General features: G+C 43.0%; 1 protein-coding gene across 1 annotated transcript in view; it reads left to right on the top strand.

Moving 5' to 3' along the window:
- The window catches only part of TCERG1L (transcription elongation regulator 1 like), a 103,260-nt gene that overhangs the window by 6,916 nt on the left and 72,054 nt on the right, over nt 1-24,290 (top strand). Inside the window, exon 4 of the mRNA XM_040607566.1 lies at nt 10,900-11,088. Coding sequence (XP_040463500.1) covers nt 10,900-11,088 — 189 coding nt within the window. The remainder of the gene's footprint in view (nt 1-10,899; nt 11,089-24,290) is intronic.

Raw genomic sequence — 24,290 nt, 5'->3', positions numbered from 1 at the left:
GGGGTTACAGATAGAAGTGTTGTCATCTCTTCACGAAGTGAGGCTCTCCAGAAGTGCTTCACAAGCTGCTGAGCAGAGCCCGCAGCAGGCTGCTGCTCCGGCAGTGGCTGGGTGATGAGGGGAGTGAAGGGAGCATCCCCATCAAGGTTAAAAATTCACTGGTTCTGTGAAGTTGAGTGAGATGTTGGCTTGCAGGTTATAGCCCCTGAGATCCATGTTTGCCTTCTGCTTGCTGGAGGGTGACTGTGAAATGCAAGGTTAGCGAGTCAATGTCTCCTGAAGTCGTGTGCACAGTCCTGTATCACACAGGCTCCTGCATTGGCAGGGACTGAAAGCTTGCTGGCTCTCCAGGAAACTCCAGTGTGATGCTAAACCGAACAGTCTGTGGGCACTCCAGTGGAACCAGTAATATACTGGTCATCGGTGTGCTTCTTACAGAAGACCGTAATAGTCTGCAGCTCGTTTCAGGGCGTCATACTCTGAGCAGATCATCGGCACGCAGAGCCAGGCATTCCGCAGGGAGACCCTCAGTCTGCGGTAAGGACTGAACCACACACCTGAGCCAGCTCCCAGCCGCAACCAGTGCTGCGAGCGCCTAGAAGAGAAGGTTGCCTCTGTAAATCTTGCTGGTGGCTTACTGAATAAATACCCTCAGGAGCTTCCAGGGGTGAAAGTGGTGGGCGGTTGCTCAGCAGCAGTTTGGAGGCTTGCATAACCTTGACAGTGGAGTGTTTGTAATACAGGATCTTCAGCCGGGTCCTTGCATGAGTCCTTGCATCCTGGATGCTCCCCTCTGCACTTCTACATCCATTTCCATTTCAAAATGTTTGGCAGTCCTCAAATGGGTTATATTTTTTTTAAGGCCCGTTTCCACATAAATTGCATTTTCTTACTGATCTTGAGTGTTGTGTTGGCCCTGGCACTATGGATGTCTTCAGTAACAGCCGCAAAGGTGTGTGCAGCAGAATGCGTTACGGCAAACGCATGGCATTTCCAGAGGGCTCCTTCAGGGAGCCTTGTTGGAGCCGTGAGTGCTGGCAGGAGATGCTGAAGAGGTGAAAGCCTTTTAATGGCTTTCATCTTTAACAGAACACTCAGGGTGTCTTTTCCATTTGTAACCAAGGCAGACTAACGTGGAATGGAGACTTTCAGTGGTTTAGGGCGTTCGTTTCCTTGAAGAGAAATAGTCTTCTCTAAATCAGACTTTTTTTTTTTTTTCTTTCTTTTTTCTTTCTTCTTCTTTCTTTTTTCTTTTTTTTTTTTTAAAGATTTTTCAATAGAAAATACTTTCTGTTAAGTCAAAGCTTTATTGCTGCCTCTACATTTCCACAGTGTCTCTTTGCTCAATAGCAATTCCTTTGCTCTGTCATCCATTGGTGTCGGAATCAGAAATGCCAGAATAAAGAGTTCTTGTATATTCTTTCACCAAATTGCTTTAGAATTAGCAATCTTATGTAGATTAAAATTTTCATCCTTCCTGTTAGTGTCCTTTTCTTTCTTTTAATCCCACTAATCTTTACAGAACTGAGACAATATTTTTGATAGCAAGTATCAGTATTAGAATGTATATGCATGTACACATATATGTACAGATACAGTTTTGTAGGTAACGCCAGTTTATAAATTTCAGGCACTGCAAATCTATCAAGAAATGTGGTTTCTTTGTATTAAGCTTGGGTTCCATTTTCTTAGGTTTAAGAGTTTTAAAATACATGACACAGGACCTCCGACTCTGTATTTCCTACACACAGGCTTTTTATTTGAAGCACATGTGTATATAGAAGTAGTCAGGCTTTGGTCCTCTCAAATTGGATTCTTTAATATTTGATGTGCATGTGCTAGGGCTCCTTTTTTGTAAGACAAGAATAGCACTGCAGGAACCTGAATATCCCTGAAATGCCATGAAAACCATCTATTTGTGGGGAATTCAGGCGCTGCAGAGATGAACAGGTTATTAAGTCTGTGGGAATGCTTGACTTTAATTGCAGCCTTTGCTAAGTTTCTGTTTTGCTTATTAATTTTGTGGGTTTTTTGGTGCTTTTTCTGTTACCTGCCCAAATCAAGTGCAAGGTTTAGCCTAGTTAAGATTTCTTTTTTTTTCACTGAAGTTTTAGAAATAAAACTACGTGCAGTGTGTTTATGGGAAAGGCTTTTAGTTCTGACCCTTTCATAATATTGTCCTACCTGGCCCCAAGACCTCATTATAAAGAAATCTACCTCTCTCAGTGATTTGCAGAGGCTGTTTGTATTTGTGAAAAGCCAGGTATATTTATTTATCGCATATGAGCAAAAAAGTTAGCTGCTAGTGGTGCTGTTACTGGCAGACCCCTGCAATAGCTGGAGTTTACAAAATGGAAGAGGCAATAAGCTTTTTTTCCTCCCTTTGGGCTACAGAAGATAGGGATATCGATATGTTTTCCTTTGCATTGGGATAAATATGCTATTTAAGTCAAACCATTGCTTCATTTTATTGATTGAGAAATGCTTCGGTTGCTCAGCTGCTGACATTTCAGACCATGTGCAATTTAGGTAGCAGGGCCAGCAGGTTCTTGGTCATCTGCCTTCTGCAAGTATCAGTACTGCTGCTATAAATTAACGTGCTATAGGTCTTCCAAGTATTTGGGCTTGATGAAAAGACAAAGCTCCTTGCAAGAGGCATCAGAAGCTCCTGTTAAAATCATGCTTGATGGCAAGCCCTAAGACGTGCATGGGCATTGCACGGGGCAGGGGGCATTGCATGGGAGGGCATTGCATGCAGGCAGGAATAGGAGTTAAATTCCAGGCGGCCGTTGGGCACCGGAGGGAGAGCACCGACACCTTGGTGCAGCTGCTCCACGCAGGAGTGGGCTCGCCCTGGCAGGCTGGGGCACTTAGGAATTGCTGTGCAATGGGGTTTGGATAGTGTAAGAAGTGTCAGGAGTGGCTTAACCAAGAAGCAACCATCTTCAAAGCTCGAGCCCATCATTTCAAGGATGTGCTTTGCTGAGGGTGAAAGTAGTATTTTTTTCCTGACCTGGAGCGGTGTCCTGAGCCTGGCTAGTGCTGGCCAAGCGAGTCTCCCCCAATGCCTGGCATCAGCGATACCCTGCATTAGATGCTCAGACAGCATGGTGTTATGTAGGGGCAGGCTCAGTTTAAGTAACGCTTTCGATTTCCTCCTCCTTTTGTAAGCATCTCCGTGAGTTTTTCTGCTGGAGCCAAGTCTCTGGTCATTTATCACTGGTGGAGGCTTGCCAGCTTCCCACCGCAGCACTGCCTAGCCTGGCAAACTGACTGGCCCTCTGGCTTTCGGGTGGGAGGCACCACCAAGCCCACTGAAACAGATGCTGAAAAAAAAAAAAAAAAAGGTTTCATTGTTTCTGAAAAGGAAACTTATTTTTATTGGTAGTTTGTGTGGGTTTTTCCAGAGATACATTTATTCTATGGAAAGCACCCAACTGAAATGGCATCTCAGCCTGCCAAAGAGGATCGGCCCTATTGACTTGGTGGCGCCAGAAAATAGCTTTTAAATGGCAAAGGGCTGCGTGGAGCAAGCAAGGAGTAGCTACTGCTTGATCCCAAGGGCTTGTAGTAAACAGCCTTCTAATCCTGTTGATGAATAAAACAATAATAAAAGTAACTTATCTTCCTAGCTGCTATCCATTTCTGGGTAATTATCTAATAACAGAAAAAAATCAAATCCTAATATTCACCGAATGTCTATAGATATGAAGTTTGCCCCTGACCTTGCCCTTTTTTTAATACCTCTTTCCACTTGGTACCTTGCATCTGATCATCTACCAGTGTGACGGGAGATTTATTCAGAAAGTTGAGAATTCAGCCTTTAAGGTTGAATTAAGCCCCTGCTTGGCTGCTCAGAGGGAGCCGGCAGCAGCCCCCTTGAGATAGGAAAATCCAAATCCAGCCAGCATCTCCTTGGATGTACTGAGGCCAGTAAATTTACACGTATCTATATGTAGTATAAATAACTATATTATTAAAATACTCGTGTCTTCAAGTGTAACATTTTTAAAATCTGTAGCCTTTTAACCCTAGCTATCATTTTTTTATGTATGTGATGATTTTTATCAGCTCTAGAAATGATCCAGTGTGTAGGCTTTTCAAAAATACTAGATCTGTAACTGACAGCTGAAATAAGTTTCAGAAAATGATTTTTCTCTTGGTGTCCTGCCATACCTGGGCCTGGGGTCGCTGTCCCTGGGGGGTTCCCATGCTGGTTGTGGGCACAGCTCTGCCCAGGCCCCTGCCACTCCAAAGGGGAGGAACAGTTCCTGCAGAAAAGGCTTGTTTTCTTCTGTAAGTTGTCAGGGTTTGCCACATTGTGGGTTTTTTTGTTTTTTGTTTTTTGTTTTTTTTTTTTTGTTTTTGTTTGTTTGTTTGTTTGTTTTTATGTTATTGTTTTGGTTCGGTTTTGGTTGGGTTTTTTGTTTGTTTGTTTGGCGTTTTTTTTTGTTTATTTTTTGTAGTTTTTTTTTTAACCTTACGTTTTAATAGATTAGCTGGCCAAGACTGCTTCTCTGAAAAAAAAAAATTAAATGGGAATTATTGTCTATTATCCCTTATTCCCTTTCCTTTCACCTGCAGAGTCTGTAAGCTAAAGTCTTTTAGATGACGGGTCTTTATTAGGCTGTTATCAGGATTAAAACTGACAACTGCCTTCTGATGGAGAGGGAAAAAATGAAAGGAGGTAGTTGAAATAGGCTAAAATGACTGTTGCTGCGTAGAATCATGGAACTGTTTGGGTTGGAAAAGGCCTTTGGGATCACCACCGCTGTTGGTCAAGAGAAGGTGGTGAGAGCAGGACCTCCCTCCGCGGAGGCTGGTGGCCACGGAGCCTCCCCGCAGCAGTGGGGCTGGGAGGGCGAGGGGGGTTTAGGCAGAAACCACTGGTCTCCGCCCAGCTCTTGGTATGGTTGTGGCTGTGGTTATGGTATTCCTGCTTGTAACGTTCCTCTTCGAGGCGGAGCAGGCTGTCCAGAGGAGTGGTGGAGCCACCATGCCTAGGGGGATGTAAAAGACGTGCAGATGTGGCGCTCGGGGACGTGGCTTGGTGGTGGGCCTGGCAGTGCTGGGTTAACAGTTGGACTCTGATCTTAAAGGTCTTTTCCAACCTAAACAATTCTATGATTCTAAGCAACAATGGTCATTTTAGCCCATTTCAACTACCTTTTTTTCCCCCCTCTCCATCAGAAGGCAGTTGTCAGTTTTAATCCTGATAACAGCCTAATAAAGACCCGTCATCTAAAAGAGTTTAGTTTGCAGACTCTGCAGGTGAAGGGAAAGGGAATAAGGGATAATGAACAATAATTCCCATTTCATTTTTTTTTCTTTTGGAGCTTTTTCAGATAGCATGGAGTTTTTTCATAAGTCTTTGGAAACGGCGTTAAGTACTTCCTGACAGCTGTTGCCTTAGAGCTAAGCTGGCTGTGGTGGCTGGGTGTGATCTCTGTCTCCCCAGGCTGGGGGTGCATACGGGGGTGCAGGTGTGATGGGGCTGCCACAGCAGCTCTTCGTTATTGCTCCCTCCTCTCGACCCGTCTGGCAGCGATAGCTAATGAGGGAATTTGCTCTGTGAGACGTGTACCCCTTGTCAAGACTTTGGGCCGGGGGGCGGTGCTGCAGCCCTGCACCACGCACAGGTCCCACGGCAGCCGCGCATCGGCTGGCTCTGGCTGCATTATCCCGCCAGCCCTCTGTTCCAGGCTGCAGCTGATTTGGGCAGTGTCAGCTGACATTCAGTGAACGTTTCTGAAATGGCTTTGTAATCACAAATGATGGACTTTTAAATTTTTTTTTTCATTATTATTATTTTTTTGGATAGCAGCTGGGACTGTGCAGTGCTTGGGTGCAGCAAGCTCCGTAACTGTTCCAGTCTGGGAAGACCCAAGCCGGGGAGATTCTTTGTTGTACCCATAGTGAGATTAAGACACAAATGAGGTCAAATGCCACTAACCAAGAGAATTTATTGTGGGCTTGTATAAACAAAACATTCATGTGTTGTGGTTAGAAAACAGTAATAAGAAAGAGAGGGAAAGACAGTTGCGATAGAGTTGCAAGAGGTGGTCACCACCATGGATCCAGTGACGTCCCGTCTCTGTTTACGTTGTTGTTGGGGGTCTCTGGATTGGCACTTCATGTTTGATGGCACAGTCTTTTATAGGGTGTTCAGGGGGGTGTTTCCCAGACAATGGCATGTACCCCATTCCTGCGTGGCGCACACGCAATTACCGTGGAGGTAGGGGTGATTGCCCGTGTCTAGGCGCACCGCTCAGAGCGCTGTGATCTTTCCTTGCCCTGGCCAAGAACTGGTGCCAGGCAGATGTTGGCTCTTTATCTGTTCACCAATGTTAAGTCCTGCAGGAGCTCAGCCGACGAGCTTTCAGGCAGTGTGAGATAGGGTCTCTCACAGTGACCAAGGGGCTGGGCAGCAGCCTGGCTGGCTGAAGAGCAGTGCCTGAGGCCAGGGAGGGCAGCGGGGGAAACGCAGAAGGGCCAGGGATACAGTCAGGGTGTTAGCGATCCCTTGTTTATGGCTAAAAATAAGGAGCTTGCATACGGCTTTAAAAAGAAGCGAGAATGGTATACATCGTTCTGTGGGTGAGGTTTAGGACCTCAGCATTACAGACTTTTATTAACTCGGAGGTCAAAACATTTAACTTCTATTTACTTTAATTAGTGTTTAATTTTATGTGACTGCCCCAGCACATACATTTAAATTGAAACCCTTCAAAATATTTTTTACTTTAAATATAAATGGAAAAAAATTCTGATCGCTTAGAAAGCTGCTCCCAGTTACTTGGTGTGATTCTTTTGCTAGTAGCGTTGGTTTCTGGTGTCCCTTTCCCGTGCTAAACTACCCTACGTTAGCATGGGCAACGACACTGAAACGGGAGGTTTGGTGGCTGGAAAGCTTTGATAGGAATCAAGTGCTGTGCAGTTCCACGTGCTTGGTGCACGTTCACCTGGATAGAGACAGATCAGCACATTGCAGTGAAAATCCAGTTGTGTTATAACTGTGTCTTTCGGCTACTCCAGGCAAAAAAGAAGAGGCAGCCAGGTCGGTGTCTGTGTTGGGGTCCTTTGGTCCTCACCCGAAGGAGCACCCCCTAATGCAGAAGAGCTCTTACAGGGCCTTTGGGCACTTGCAGTAGCTTGTGGGCTGAAAGGCTAAGCAAAACCCAGTGATTCATTAAAAAAAGTTACAAGGAATATTATACTTCTGTGTATTAATCCTTTTTTCTCTGAGAAAGATTAAAGGTTCAAAAGGTCTTTAACCTGCTTGAAATTTTTTCCTCTCTCTTTTTTTTTTTTTTAATTTTTTTTTAACGTGGGTCTTTTGGGAACGATATTTATAACCTTTTGGTAAAAATGTTTTCCTGTAGGCAAAACGGAAGACAAAGAGTGAAAGACTATAATAATCAAGTGCAATTTAAAATTCATTACACTGTCTGTACAGTAAGTTTTCACAATACAGATCATTTTTTTTATCTGAAAGGGAAGGTCTGGAATTACTTTTTTTGGGTGAGAGTGGATCTTCCTATCTCGTAAGCGTTAGTAGCCTTTACTTTCGTCTTGTTAAAGTAATTTCTGTTCTTTTGGGTGTTTTTTCTTCAAGGAGGAAAATCTTGTGGTTTCAATTTTTAATGTGTTACAGAATGTCAGTCACCAAAAGACAGGTTGTGGTGTGCTGTGTCTGGTGGCAGAGGCCATATGTGAGTGTAGAGAGAGCACTGGCGCAGGCTGGGGGGCAGAGGACTTTGGTGGATTTTGGAAAGGACACCGAGCACGCTCTGTGTGGGACGCGACACGTCTGGTGGGTCTCAGCAGGGTCCAGTTCCCAAACTTTTTGTACATGATGCTGTGCTAGACGAGAAGAGAAGGCACAACAGAAACAGCTGCTCTTCTGCACCTGTTAGACCCTTTTCCACACGGATGTTAGCAGGTAGATATTTGGCCATCGCACATCATCCTTTGTGATGGCTTTGCTGCCTTGTCCCAGTGCTTTCACCGCTTTCCCCACCATCAGTGAATTCTCTCGGAATAGTCTCTTCATTGCTTCTTCAGCTGCTCTCTGCTCTTTTAATTGCTTCACATCAAACCATGCTGCCCATCTCGGATGTTTCCCGCTAATCTGTTTGCTTGAGAAGAGCAGAGCTGGAAGGCTGAGGAAGGACACTGAGATGGGGTTTGTTATTTCGGCAGCCAACTATTACCTTTCTCCTCAGGGTGTAGCATGACTTGGCAAAAGCAGATTTGGGGAAACCACCATTGCTAGGAAAAAAATTCAGGATGTTTTTCCCCTGAAGGCTATATTGATGATAGTATTTTACTGCTACTTTTAACTCTTGAAATTCATGTAAATGTGGGGTGATTAATGACAATTCTAAGAAACCCTTTAAGAAATTTTTGGAAGTACTTACAGCAAAATCTGATTTGTTTCTGAGAAGAACGCCTCTCCAGCTACACTGAGCGTGGGTGAAAGTCCCCAGCTCTCAAGTCACATCCCAGGCCAGCTTCCAGCTGGGAAATCATATGCTGTGTTAGCGGCTGATAAACTGCTGAGATGATTGTTCAGTTGACTGCAAATCAAGAGAATGGGCTTGATGACCCCCAGACACCCTGTCCGTGCTCTCCTCTCAAGTATTAACAGTTATAGGGGTAGTCCTTTCTTCATGGAATTATTTAGTAGGAGAGAGGGAGAAAGAACTTCATCAAAGGTGGGGAAATCACCAAAACTTCTCTTTCGACTGACTGATGAAACTTTAATAAGGGAATTGATGAAACTTTAATAAGGAAGCCCTGCTTCAGGAGCATTACTCATCTGTGCTGGTGGAAGACTTCAGCTATCCAAGCAACTAAGGCTTACATTATTTCGCTGCTTTCCTGGGGTCTTTGGGGAAATTGCATCTTCTCCAAAATAAAAGAATCAAATGAGAAGTAAACAACCTTTCTGCTCATGTACCCTGTAGGAAGCCAGTAGAAAAGTCATTTTTCTAGACAACATTAGTTTTCATAAGTTGCAGAAGATGGCGTGTGGTTTTTTCCCCAACTGCAGACAGCTCAAATCAGGAATGAGTGCAGGCTCTTGGGGACCTGGTGTTTAACCTAACCTAATGGTCTGCTCTAGCCCTCGGGTGCATAAACAATAAATTTGTATTAGACAGTTGGATTAGTTGGACACTGATTATTTATTTTTGAATTTTTTTTACTTTCCACTGTGACTCTGGCAGAATGATCTGATTTTCATCTATCCATGGATAAATGATCAACACTTCAATATTTGTGATTTTTTTTTTCCTATGTGCCTGTTAATTAGTTTATATGCAGGTGTTTTAAGTGAATTCTTCTTGGCATTGATGAATACAGTAGAAATAATAGAAGGGATTTTTTTGTGATGCTTACTGAAAATATTTGACTTATGTTTTGCTAATGCAGAGCTTATTTTGTTGGCAAATAATTGTTTATAAAGAGTCAGGAGCAAAACTGCTGAAAGTTGGTATAATGTATGCCAAAAGCTGGTATAATGTATAGCCTCAGGAGACCCAATTAGCTGCAACCAATGCAGGGTCCTTTCCAAAAACCACTGACCCGCTCTTTCCCCAACACTAACCGAGACCAAAACAGCACTTGGCATCTGGAGTCAAAACTTCTCAGGTGTCTGAAGCCAGAGCAGGATAGATAAACCTGAATGAGACGTCTGGGCAATGAAGCTGTGTGGTGGAATAGGATCTTGACTGAGCTTGCTCAGCTGTGGTTGTCTTGTCACCCACCCCATGCCCTCATGGTCATGCTTCCCAAGCGCTGGTCATGGGCTGATTCCCTGTTTTCTTCAGTGGTGCACGTATAAAAAGAAATCCTACAAACTCACAGAATGCCTGAAGTGGGGAGTCTGATCAAATAGTGATTTTTTTGTATTTTTTTTTTCTGCAGAGCTACAGTTGGCTTTTAGTGCCTGAAGGATTTCCACATGAACTGAAAACATTTGCTGAACAACATAATAAGCTAATGATTGCTTAATTTTTGAATACATAGCTCAGTGTAGAGGGAGTAACAGCTGGTGTTTGTCAAATTAGGTTTTCTCCTTAAGATTTTTACTACTCATTTTCTTGTTTATTTAACATATTTAGCCAAGATTGAGCTCTGAAGGTCTTCCCCGCAAGCTTCTTAGACTTAAAAGGTAAATATTACATAGTATGAAGTGTGTTTGAGCCTTGATTTGGGGAACCTCTGTGTTCCCGTGTGAAACCATTGGAAGTTTCCTGCGTGGTGTTTTTTCAAGATGAAGGATACTAGTATGTAAAACTTGTAAAACTCGGGTATTTGTGTGCATAATACAGGAGAACAGCTGGGCAGGTAACAATAACATTGGACAGTTAATATAGCAAGTGACAAAAACATTCAGATTTGAAATCAGCCAACTTATATTCAGGAAAATTCAGAATAAGGGCGGTCATGCATCATAACGAAGCTGTGGGAGCTGAAGAAAATGCCAACCAATGTCTTCAAATATTTGACTTTTTTATTGAGTTTTTTTCATTTAAATTTAATAACTCTGCACAGTTTATATATGACTCACAACTGTCTTGTCCCTCTAGGTTATAATGCTATGTTCACATGTATGAGGTTTTAATATCTGAAAATGCACCAACCACAAGCTAGGGCTTTAAGAATAATGATGAGGCAAGGGGCTTTGAGAGTCCTAAGAAAATATATTGTATAATATATTCAAAATCTAGCATCTCGCTAAGGGAGGCATGCAAACGGTGGAGGCCAGGTGGGAAACGTTGCAGGCTTTTGTTCCATCTTGCGTTGAAATTCAGAATGCTGAAAGCACCATCTTACGTAAATCTGCTGGTTTCCAATTAAAAATAAAACCTGTTGCATCTCACCTTTCCACAGGTGGTTGCCAGAATAGCCTTAAGCCGGTTGGTGGCAATCAGACCCTGGCACTGGCCGCCGCAGCCACCACCGCGATGGTGGCGGTGGAGCCAGAAGCCCCCCAGGGACCTTCGGTGCCGAGCGTCCAGCCCTGCCACGTGCTGACCTTCTCCCCTATCAAAATTCCGGTTTTGGCTTCACCGTTCCCAGGTAAGGTCACTCCTGGTAGCACTAATGAGCAGCTTTTTATGTTTGCTTTGCAACAGAGAGAGGCTTCTGAGCGTGCGTTTTGGCGCGGTTTGGTAAACAGTCAGGGGATACAGGCAGCATTACTGTAAACTGGGAATAAAGTTAATTTTCCTGGTGCAGTGTAGGGGTGTTCTCTGAAGTTGTGTGTTAAAACTGAATTCAAAAGCCCGTTCGCTATGTTTATGTCGCTGTGGCATTTACAGGCAGTAGATGAACTGAGCTGCATCCTCTGTCACCTTGGTGATCGCTGTAAATGAACGTGGTCTCAGTTGCACTGGGTTTTTGCAGCAGAACCTCAGGTTGTGATGTTGGCAGTGAAAGGTGTCTGTATGACATGTAGTAACACTTGATTAAGACTTAAGTAGATAGTGTGGCTGTTTATAATTAGAAAATATGCTGGGAAAATGTAGCCACAGTTGTATTTTTTTCTGATTGGTTTAGATGTGGTTGCTTACTGGAAAAAAAACGCTATTTTTGTGGCATTACTTTGTGTAACCAGTTTCTGAATACGGCAGCTGGGGAAGTACTATGGCATCCCTGACTCGCTGTGGAAGTCTGATTTAAAGTCTTTAGGGTAATTGTTGAAACCGAATACTTCAGGCTATATGGAAATGCTATGTACCAATTAAGTTAGAAATTTAAATCAGGGTGCATTTTCCATCCTTTTGCTACTTGAAGTGTAACACAGCAAGATACAGTGAGATTGGATTTTGCAGAAGGTATGCAGTTACGATTTTTGGGTTTCAGATGAAATGTTTTTATGAGAAATGTATCTCGGTAATTATTGTTCCTGTTGAGCAGTCATTAGAATCACCCAGATAAATGCTTGCCAAGGGCGTACGGCAGTGTTTTCATGTTTAGGGAGTCTGATGAGCAAACTGACCCACAGGAATAAAGGCACAAGTCTTTTGGACTTTGTCAAGAAAGGATGTTTCTGAAATAAGGGCAGACAGCAGAGTTAATTGCTGCAATAGGGCAGGGAGTCGGTGGTGCTTCCCACAGGATTCCCCAAAAACCATTTTGCCTGTTTGTAAGTGAGCATCTTAGAGGAGAGTCCGAAGGCAAAAAAAGCCCATTCTTTATCTGTGCTGGAAAGCAGAATTACATGCCAGATGTGTTCTTCCCTGAATAGAGATGCTGGGACGATCTGGGAAGGAGCTATTGCAGGACTTTTGATTTACATCTGCGGAGGTGAGCTCTTTGTGAGGGGTGTTAGACAAGATAGAATATTATAATGCTGGGAAGCTCTACCACTTTGATAACTGGCTCAGCTCTGTGATGATAAACATGTCAAGCCATGATAATTGTTGCTTTCCTTTTGAATAACTGTATGATAGGCTATCAAATATCATGCTTTGAGTGCCTGAGCAATCATCCTATTATCAATCATTCACAGTAAACTACACACTTCTGCGTGATTTCTCCTACAGAATATATAGTAGCTTTTTGAGAAAGAAAGCTTGAAAATGCCTGGTCCACATACAATAAACCTGAGATTCAGCTAACCATTTTTTCTCTATTAATCACCATCTCTTGAGGAAAAAGGCTTACATAAAACATTTTTATGAAATTCGTATTTATTGTGCCGGTGGAGAAGAGGATTCATAGGTGCTGGCTTTAGATTATCTTTGTCAACACCAGCTTGATGAGCAACTCACCCAGCTGGCGCTGGGCGGGATGGAGCGTTGGGATGCCCTTGGGGCAGGGACCGCTCTGCAGCTGGGCTGGCATCCTCTGGCTGGGTCCAGGGCACTATAGCCATAGCTACCTGATAAAACAGGTGTGAGGGTTTCTGTAAGTGCTAACGAGGGAGCCAGGCTTTTGATAGGCATGAGAGAAAACGGAAGAAAAGCACATGCAGGAGCTTTAAACCCAGCGTGTACTCCAGTGCACGTACACCTACATCCTCTGCCGAAACAGTGGGCAGGTGGGGTGCTGAAGCTGGGTTTAACTTACAGGAAAAACCGGTCAGTTGGCCAAAGGCAGTGCTCTGCTGTCAAAAATAAGCGTCTCTATTGCCATAGAGGTTAATGGCTGGGAAAATATCAAGAAAGTGTAATCTGATGTGTAGGTAATCCCAAGTGAGGAGCATGCTTTGTAACCATCTCAGCCTCTCAGTTAAAAACACCCATGTGCTGGCATTTATTAAAGATGACTTGCTGTTCTCAAAGAGAACTACATCTCGGAGAGAACATAATCTGCGGACCCTGGAGGCAGCTGTGTTTTTCTTGATCCATGTGTGATTTATAAAGTAACATGGTAATTAATGAGCTTCCCATGTTCTCCTTGTCTAAAACCGATGCAAGGCAATGTTCACATTAACAGCAATGAATTTAGGAAACAAAAGATTAAATTATTTCTAACTTGAATCTACATGTATATTGGTGCCTGTAAGGCACACTGTTAATTGATTATACTGGAGATCAGTATTATAATGCTAGCTGGTGTGGTACTGTGCTTCTAATCACCACAATTGGTTCAATCAGTAATCTTATAACTGAATATTTATTCTTAAGGAGGCCTTTAAATAAGATTAGTTTTGCAACCGTATTGTTTGGCTGTGTTACTTTCTGCCAGCCTAATTAGTAAACTTGGTGAGTTAGTAAAAACCAGTAAGTTAGCGCAACAAGGCGGGCTGGTGGGGGCACTGGCTGAGCGAGGACCCAGGCTCCGGTGGTTTTCCAGCCTCGCAGAGCAAACATCTGGGAGCTTCCTTGAAGCAAATCACCAAGGTCCAGGAATTAAGGAGAACTGAGAGTACGCAGAACGCGGTAATAATTTTTCCAAGTTCATTTTAATAACATTTATTTTACATTTTGTAAAAGAAAAATGAGAATTAGAGCTGTAATAGAGTACAGGATATTCAGGGAATTTAAAACCTTTTGTGGCCTTTTTCTGTGCGGTGTGCTCTGAAGGATCCCTGCTGGGTCTTTGGCCCTGGGGATAAGCAGACGAGGGTGGATGTGCTGGTCAGGAGAGGTTGGCACAGGTTTGCTGTGCCCTTGGCTCTGTGACGGGAGAAACCTCTGTAGTCATCTTTCCTGTCGGGTATTAGTTTGGCACCATGGTGATCTTAGACATTTTTAACAATGAGATAAATGTATGGAAAAGGAGAAACATAAAATTGCCTATATTTAAGGTTGAGGAATCTATTTGTCTCTACATGAAGTGGTCTGTGATCTTCTGGGTGGCTACAGTTGCATGTTCCAACGTAATGCAAAATGAAAATACAAGCAAGGGACTGACCACCAGTGAACAGTCGCGGCGGGGGGGGGGTGGGGGGTGGGGGTGGGGAAGAGGTAGACACCCACAACTTTTTCTCACCCTCAGAAGTTCATGCTCAAGTATTTATACATCCACCTGGTTTCAGGTCTAGGACTCAGTGCCTCTGTACTGATGTTAAATGCCATCTCAGAGCATGGCATCGTGCCCAGACCAGGCATTATCAAAATCAACCATCCTGGGGGGCAACGGGCTGGAATTGGTTCTGTTTTCTAGCCATAAAACATGTCCTTGGGCCCAAGAGCCCACTGTAGCCACAGTCCTTCCTAGTATAGGACATGAATTTTCTGTTCTTAATGCTTCCAGACTTGACATTTAAATTGTTAATATCCATTAAAATAAAAACCCAATTGAATTTCAGCACAATATAGTCATTTGAATAAATGGATGTTACAAAACCTTGTTTTGGGTGCTATGGGGGTTGAAATTGAATACCCATGTCGTTCTCGGTTTGGGTTTGGGTTAGTTTACTGCTCATACAATTCACAACAGTTGTTGCTGATCTATAAAAAGGCTTTCTGCTCTCACCCTGGTTTGGAGCCATGTAAATTCATTGTGCAGTTCGTGTGAGAGTTAAGTCGCTGCTGAAGTAGCTTTCTGGAAGTGAGGAGTCAGGGCGATACTGTAAGCAGAAAAGGAGGGAGCAGCGTTGTGTCCCTCCTTTGCCAGCCTCGCCTGCACTTTAAAACATCCTGACTTTGATGAATGTGCCTGGAGACCATGTGTATTGAACTTCCTTTTTAAATTATTTTTATTTGGTAATAATTTCAGATAGAGCAAATCTGTTTTTCATAGCCACCTGAAAGGCACCTTATTCTTCCCTACCCTTCAAAAACCCACGTCAGTGGTCTTAATCCTCGTGGGCTGGAGTGTGAGAAGGCCACCAAGCACTGGGTGTCTTGACTCCAGCTTAGTAAAATCTGCGGGGGCTTTGCTGGTGACTTGAATGACCATAGGGATCACATCTACGAATAGTGAGTAGGTATTTGGTAAAACTGAAAAATCTTGAAATCCTTGTATGTGGTATTGCAGATGGGTAAAGCTAAATGCAGGCCACAGGTGATGGGGAAAACTAATGGTGCCTGGAAACAGTGAGGCTCCAGGACATAACAGAAAAAGTTGGAAAAAAAAAAAAAAAGTAAAATAGAAAGTAAAATCAGAAGTCTGTTTGAACTATGGCAGCCAGTGGTACTGGCTCCTCTAGCTGTGCCCCGTGGAGATGTAATGGGCACAGAAGACCAAGACCTTCCAACAGCTGGAAGAAAGCGTTATCCTTCTGCTCTCTGCTGTTCTAGTCTGGTTTGGTTTGGTTAGGGATTTGTTACCTGGTTTAAAAAAAAAATAAAATAATAATAAAAAAATGGTATGGAAATACCTGGGTAAAATCAGAGAATTTTGTTCCAGAGAGCAACTTGATTGATTTGTGTAGGAGTGTGATACTTGACATTTTTGTGGATGAAAACTGATGCTCCTTAGACTTGATTTCCAGATTTTGTCCTCTTCAGCCATTCTCAGCTCAAAACTGCTGATCTCAAACCATTCAGGACAAGTCCCGTGGCAATCAGCTTTGTAATATAGCTGTGAGGTATTTGTACAATTGCTAGATACATTATTCTATTTTCTGTTCACCAGAATGTAGGATTCTGTCTTAATTCATTACAGCATTTTCCAAGCAACTCTGAGCATACTGCATTGATGCATTATTATTTTTATTTTTTAGCAAAAGTCTCTTTTTTCCCTGATACGTTTTTTTAAAAAAGTTAAACATTTCAATTTTTGTTCATTGACAGGATGGTTGATGTGCTTGTTTTCTGTTATTGAGGTTTCAATTGGGTTTAATGTGGTGTCTGGTATGATTCCCTTATGGTGAGCTCTGCTTCTAACACAGTAAAACATGGAGCAGTGGCAGCAACCCCTTGGAGAACTTGGCTAGAGCAGTTTTCCTAGTTTTAAGCTGGTAAGAAGGTCTATGGAGTGCCTTCCACACAGTGCACAGAGCAATGACAGATAAAGCGCTGATTTTAGCCACCTTCTAATACTGAAAAATCAGTATTATGGCTAGACTCACTTAACCACTAGAAAGTGGTTAAAGCTGTAATTATTAGAGACTCCTACAATGATAAAATTAATTCTTTGGCACCACTTCCACTTTTTTTTGAACACTGTTGAGCCTCTGGCAGTCAGTTTTGAGGGAGGTTTGTGTTGTGGTCAGCCAGGTTTCACTCTTGGAGAAAAGGATGTTCAAGATGGTCATGAGTAACCTAAAATGCATTACCCTGTGATTATCATCTGGCAGCTTCTGGAGGATAAGATGTAGTTATTTTACCTTACATTTTAGCTATGATGACTTAAGACAAGTCTCAACCAAGCTGGAGATAAAACATCAATCCTGTTGGCTAAACAAATGTGAAAATGTTGGCAGCTGAGTCATTCCTAAGCTGTTCACTGAAACATCTTTGTGTATCTAATGTAGTCACATGAACGTGCTCTAACGGGCTTCAATCCTTAGGGACTGGTGGAAAAAAAATAGCAAATTTTCAAGACTAGGAAATATCCATTTCCCTGGGGAGGAAAAAAAAAAAAAAATATCATCCTTAAGCAGAGGGAAACCAGCTGGGTGAATCTGACATGGTGACTTGATACATGGCACTGTGACCTTCAGGATGCAACTTTTGCTTTCTGGAAGTTTTGCATCCCAAAAGGTGTTGGACCTTTTCTGGTTATTTTGTTAAACAATCGTTTTGCTCATCCTTTTTCTAGAGAACCTCATGATTTAAGTTAAATCATTTGCAAGCAAGCAAAAGGTGTGTTATAAGCAATGCTGCTTTGAAAGAAACTCATGTTTCTTTGAATACCTCCAGTCTCCATCAGTTGGGACTAAGAGAGGGTGTGAAAGCTCATAAGCAACAGCAGTAGGAGACTCAAAGCCGAGTGGAGCCTGGAGGTCATTGGTGATGCAGGGATGGACCTGAAGCATGGTCATACATGGAGCATGGTCACACATGGAGCATCACCTTCATCCCTTCCCCAGCCCCGAGAAGTGTCACTTGCTGTTCAGTTCTCCCTCAAAATGGGTTTTGTTCCAGTGGTCCACGCTGGGGCCAGCCTTGTCTTGGGGAACGTGAGTTTTATTCTAGTGAATATTCCCACTCAAGTACCTGGGGATGGAGCCGTTCAGAAACACTGTGCAGTGAGGAGGGTCTTAGCACAACATCTCTGTGCTGTCTGCTGAGCACGTCAACTGTTTTCCATCAATGATTTAGAATGGAGAAGGTTCCAGCAATGCTGTTGGAGCTCCATTTTGGGTTATTCATTCAGGTTTTTTCCTTTCTTCTTTTTTTCATCTACTGGTGGTTCTTCTTATACATGTACCAGGCAAAATGTTCCCTTAAATATTTAATGTCAGCCTTGCCGTTAACTTAGTTTTTTGTGCCAGCTTTAACATAAAGACTAAATAGGAGCTTGTGGAGATGCAGCTACTCACTGTGCTGCATCTTCATGCTTATGTGCTCTGCTGGTAAAGAGAAAATTTAATTTTCCAGCACTATTAAGCCAAGTCTTTGAAGAGGACTATCTTAAAAAAAAAAACACCTAAATGCAATAAACTTTGGGAATGTAAGCAGTTACATGGAGTAATTCAAGTATGGGATATCTAGTAATCTCTAATACCACTTTTATGGCTACTGTAATAAGAATCCGGGTATTTTTCTTACTTTCACATACAATTTCTTAATTATTTGAGTGAGAAAGGTAAGATATGAATCTGTGGTTATGGACTCTGTAAATTAGCAGTGAGTACAAATATTAAAAAAGGCACCATCTGCCATATAAACCATTTGCCACCTGTTCCCTTGCTTTCAAAATTATTTAATGGTTTAAATTTAATGTTTTAGCTTGCCACAGAACAGCTGGGAAGTGACTAAGTATTTTTCCTATCAGTACCTTAACAGCCAAGCAACTTTATATGTTAAAAACAGCTCTTAATGCCAGTGTTTTTCTACATGCTCTTTCATGTGTCTGTCAGCTTGCTTCATTAGCAAATTCTGCTGATATAAAACACATTTTCATAATAACAGTTACTCAATTATTTTTATGGTGTTGCTTGGAAGAAACAGCTTCTCTTCCACAGCAAACAGAAGTGATGGGTATTTCGGAGTGGTCACAGCACTTAGCTCAGCGCACGTCGGGGGAGAGGTGGCATGACGGCGGAGTTACTCCTGTGAAACCCTTAAGCTCAGCCTAACGTCGTCCCTCCCTGGTTTCTTACTGCTGTTGAAGGTGAGATTGAGTGAGGTGAGATAAAATTTGTCTGTAAGAAATATTTTTTTGTCAAGGGAATGGAATTTAAGAAATCAATCAGGAGGAAGGTTAGACATCTCTAGTGCCTTCCAGGTACCTGGGGGTTCATTCTGCTCATCTCCTCCCAGCACCCAGCTGGTGGGGTTGGGGTGTCCAGCAAGCTGCGGGGCAGAGGAAGTTTGTCCAGCCTCTGCGGAAACTGCAAATGCTTTTCTTACCTTTTGTAACAAGATTAATTTAAAAATGTAATCCAGTAAGTAAATACTTGCAAAGCTTGTGCGGTTCTGGGCATTCAGATTGTTTCTCCCTGCTCTGCCGTGCTGGGTGCGCTCCGCAGGGCTCTGTTTCTCCAGGCACTCCTCCTCATCGTTAAGACAATTCCCTCAGCGGTAATTTTCCTTGTGCATTTGTTATTTAGATAGTCTAGCCATTATGTATACCAGAATTCCTAGATGTTAGGTGGGCCAGAAATAATGATTTTGGAAAATCAAAAGAGCAATTCCAAATATCCCACCCAGAAATGTGATGTTTGTCTGCTCAGGAAGCTTTTCTCTCCCCTTCCCGGGTGTCCTATGTGTCTCGCAGTAAAACAGGCTTGACTTTGAATACTGAGTACTTCTAACAAGCTTGTTGTAAATGATCTGCCCAGCTTTAATGCTGTGTAACGAAGCAAGCAAATGAATGTTTATAGTTATTAAAGTGATAACTTCCTACTCGAGCTAATATTCAGCATAAAATTACTTTTCTGTTTCATATCTGTGTTGGCACATGGAAGGGAAGGCATGCATGTACAGGGGGTTTCTGAGCTAAAATAATGCCAGAGATCTCATTTAAATGAGTATCAATTTTCTCCTTCCATTGGACAGTAAATCTCTGCTGGAAACTGCAAGTGCTCAGTGGCCCAATTAAGACTCTGAGAAACTGGATGATCATTCCTGGGATGGTTCTTATAGTTTGTGAGAAAATTCAGCCATTTCTTTGGGTTACTAAGGCAAACATGTCGCAGGAGGAGGTGAGGCAGAGTGATATCAGGCAGAACTTTTTGATATTGCAGATTTTTTGCACCATCCTCATTAAAGAATAAAGTTAATAACGGAGCATTTATTAACGCAAAGATGTTGATGGGCTAAACTGGCTTTATGGGTCATGATGCAGTTAGTCTATACAACTGGGCGGTGGTTTCCACAGCAGTGAGATGATGTCTGTGTAAGCCTATCATATGTACCTATAGGAAAGGACATCTCTAATCCTCCTTTCCGTGGAATATCATTGACATGACTAACTAGAAGGGAAGATCTTCTGATGGGATAAATACACATTTGCAGAGGGAACGTACTGCTGTGGTACTTCATCTTATCTCTTGCAAGAACCCTATGGCCAAGCTGGTATTATTAGTCCTGCTTCATTTATGCCACGTTCTTGGGTAAACAGCTATTTAGTGTGAACCAGAAGAAACTTGTTCAGTATCTTGAGTGTAATATCAAGATACTGACAATAGCAAAAACTTAATTAAACATTTGAAGATATAGTTAAAGACAAACAACCCAAATCCTTTCATTCATGCCCAAGTTTTTGCTTGATAAATGTCATGAAAGTCAGACTTAATTTACTATATGTTTAACTGCTTGTTAAAAGAAGTAGTGTTTGTTGTGGTGGTTTTTTTTGGTTTTTGTTTTTTTTTGTTTCCCCCTGAAAAATGCCAGTGCACTGCTGTAGAGAGTTTAAATCAGATTCCACGTGTTAGTAATAGCATTTATACTGTTAAAATACCTGGAAGGTGGTTTTTCCCCATTCAAGAGGCAAGTGGTGGAGACCTGGGCAGTTTTTGCTGCTGATGCTTGGAAGATTAACACTAATACAGCAGTTAGCAATTTCCCCTGTGGAAAGCGAAGGCACTTTGAGGACCTTTGTCTGAATCGGTCACGTTTTGCTCTTTCCCCAGCAGGATGGGCCCCCTGGGCTGTGGCGGGCCACAGTGCTGCCAGCCCCCCTTGCTGTGGCATGTGGAGGGTGAGCCAAAAGCACGCTATGTATCACTTTTGTTCCTCCTTCACGCTTTGCAATCATTTGGCCAGCCTCGTAATGTTTTAATCTCTGTCTCAGGTGCTTTGAAATTCTGCCTTGGCAGGGTGTGTATGCTGACTCCCTCCATCTCATGCCTAAGATGAGGGGTTGTAACAGGGGCGGGACTGGTGGGAGCTCTGCAGGTCCTGCCCTCTGCTTTAAGGGCTGAATTCCTTCCATCTTCGGCAGACAGGACCCCTGGGGATCAGGGGGGAAAGGTCGTCTTTTCCAGCAGCTCATGAGACACTAACCTGCCCAGCAATGTTCCTGGAGCGTGATCACTGGGCTGGGGGCCTTTTCGTGTGTCGGGGTGTGTGTTTCACACCCTTGCTCAAAGATTTCATTTCAAATCTATTCAGCTCCTTCTCATTAGCTACAAGAGACAGCATTTCCCCCCCAGAAGATTTTTGAATAAGGGATTCTCCTGCTTCATGTTTTTTTCTGTTGCAGACTCAAATTCAGTTGAGGTTCCTGTAGCTTAAAGCAGAGTCTTAGCTAAACTGGATATATTGTAAATAGAGCAGAAGCCTTAGAATAAAAACCCAAATTGACTGAAACAGAAAAATAGGTCTTGTGAGGATAACGGAATAGTTTCAAGAAGAGAGTTGTTAGCTTGACCCTAGCCCTAGGAGAAGATGAACAGACGAGAAGTACTGTTTACAATCATGAGTTTTATCACAGAGCTGAAGGAGCACTATGTTTTGGTGGCTGCTGTTGTTGCTTCCTTAAATTTATTTATGCAATTAAACCATTAGGAACTTGGCATGCGTTGCCAAGGCTTAATACAGTTACGATGTAATGTCGCTGCAATGCAAAATAGTTCAATGTGCAGTGACGCAAGGCCGTCTTTTCTGAACTGCTTATTGGTATCCACCAGAAATATCGTGGAGAATTTGAGAGCACTACAAAGGAGCAAATTTTGCTAAGACGGAAAGATGCAACAGGAGTGATGTTACTTACGTGTGTTTCTCTTGCACTAGAGAAAATTTTAAGTATGTTATCAGTGAGAAGAGAAATGCATGTTTTTTAAAAAATATATTTTTCATAATAGTTCAGCCAACTTTATTTTTCAGATTTTTTTTTTTTTTTTTTGAGGCAGAGTTATTTTGAAATTGTAAAATGAAGCTGTAGTGTGAGTTTCAACCAACGTGTTCTCAATGTTTGACCTGAACCTGTGGCAGGTCTGTATATCGTGTAAACTTAGTGCAAAACCAACACCTGATGGAGGGAGGAATTCTGTGGTCTCAGTGGACTGAGCTCTTGTGGATTTTGCATCCACAGAATCTTGTACCTTCTGGTAGAAAATTCTCAATATGATGTGTTAGACAAGGAAATAATTTCACAGCATTCCCTGAAATTGAATGGGTTCTCAAAAGCCTAATAGTTTGTTAATTTTCTCCTAAACAGTTTGTCTAACGTAATTGCGAACTGAGTAAGCCCCATGCACAAAAGTGTCCTCCAGGTAATTTTAAGAATGCCATTACATTTAATCGTGGAAATTAAAAGGAATATAGAAATAACTGTTTGGAAGTTTACTCTAAAGAAACCTAAATGTAGCAGTCAGGTTTTGTTGCCCGTGAGTGGCTTGGAGCAGATGGGGAGGGCTGCCAGGCTGGGAGCTGGGGGTGGTTTCGTGGCGAGGACCTGCCGGCCCTTCTGCGGGGGCTTTGGTACTCCAGCCCCAGGGCCTGCAGGTGGCTGGCACACCCTGAGGGGGAGCGCAGGGAAGGGGGGGGTTGTGGTGCTGGCATTGTTAGCGTTAATCCAGTAAAACCTGGATCAGCCTCTTAGATGGCGGGAAACAAATTTATAGGAATTTTCATGGTATTTTTCACCAGTTATGGTTAGGAGTCAGTGGGTGTTTCCTGGTTGACTTCATGTGTTTCTCAGTCAGGCCCCACTATATAAGTGTAAATAAATTTAACAAGGTCAAATAAATTTTAGTTTGTTGGCCAGAATATAAATAAGGAAAATTAATGAAATTCCACAATTTTAAGTGTGCCATAGATGCTTCCCTAGAGTAGCTAAACAGAATTTAATTGATTTTATTGCAAATTTAGTTCTGTTTACTGCATGCAAAAGGCGCGATGATGTTCCTGCAGGCGAGCAGGCGGTCTGGCAGCCCCCCGGGGCAGGGCTGGTGCTGGCGCGGTGCTGAGCCTCGCCCAGTGCGGGGGCGGGGGCGCTGGGTGAAGGGCATCCCCTGATCCACAGCCCCCAGCGCCACTGTGGGGGAGCCTGCAGCTCCTCTGACACCGGCCCTGCAGCGGTGATGCAAGGGGGAGGTAGAGGACATTTTGTCACAAAAATTTGGAGTACAGCACAAGGGTGAGAACGATTCAGCAAAGGGGTTACTGAGCAGCCACGCTGTTCGGCTTGAGCTGGCAGCAGATAACCCAAAGCAGAGACTCTGTCTGACTTGGGTGTCTTTTGGAGAGCAGGTAAAGCAGCGGAGACAAGTCTGACCCCATGGTTCCAGGAAAGAAACCCCCTCCTGCCAGGCCCTGTGTTGTGTCAACTTCCCTTCGTGATTTTAAGAAACATTTGTCTTAAATCTGAGCTCGGACACGGTCATAACGATTGTCAACAGAATCGTGTTTCTGATTTCTGCTTTACTGGTTTCAAAATGCCAAACCTCATTTATAACTCAAATCCTCAGAAATAAGTATTTGAAGATTTCATTCTGAAATACAAAGGATTAGTTTATGCAGAAAAAATTATTCTGATACAACGGAGAGAGTGTGAAAGTTCTGAAGGTTTGATACCACATAATTGAGTGTATTCTCTCAGAATTACATCCTATTAAAGGAAGAGATTGAAAATTTATGCTGGGATTAGTTTCTGTAATACTGGAAATATATCATAAAGCTTCTGCAAATGGGACCATGTAAAGGAGCAGCAAGAAGTGTTACAGAAGATGAAAGGTGTGAGGTGATCGTCATTGTCCCCTCCCTGTCCCTGGCACAGGAGGTGCTTCCCAGCCCCGCTGCTCCCATGGGCGCAGGATGGGTGCGGGATGGGCACACCGCAGCTGCCCTCCGCCCTTGCTGGTGCATCTCAGCACACCCTCTGCTTGGAGAACCGCCATGCTTACAGCCTTGGAGACTCAGTTACTGGCGAAACATGCTGAGCCACACTTGGCATAAATCACTGCTCATGGGTTTGGGGACCTACATCCTTATTTTCCAATTTTATATGATGGATCGTGTGAATAATTCAAAAGGAGCCTTTCATCTGATACCGGCTGTCACGTTCCTGGGTTCAGGAGGTCCTGCTGCATGGGGAGGTCACCTGGGTTAGGTGCTACTGCACTGAGAAACCTGTGAAAAATCTAATATTAACTTTTCTTTCCATTTGAGGGGACTGTATTATGCTCTGAAATGCAACAGGAGCCAGCAGTGCCTAAAGTGATCTCTGTGGAGTTTTAGACGTGTGTCCCTAGAAACACATATGAACCACTGCTAGAAAAACATGACAGCTCAAATGCTGCTCCTCTCAGCCATTGGTTACATCTCATT

This window comes from Falco naumanni, chromosome 9 (genome assembly GCF_017639655.2).
Source record: "Falco naumanni isolate bFalNau1 chromosome 9, bFalNau1.pat, whole genome shotgun sequence".
NCBI lineage: Eukaryota > Metazoa > Chordata > Aves > Falconiformes > Falconidae > Falco > Falco naumanni.
Note: the sequence above shows the minus strand (reverse complement) of the source record. Positions and strands in the feature narration are given on the sequence as shown.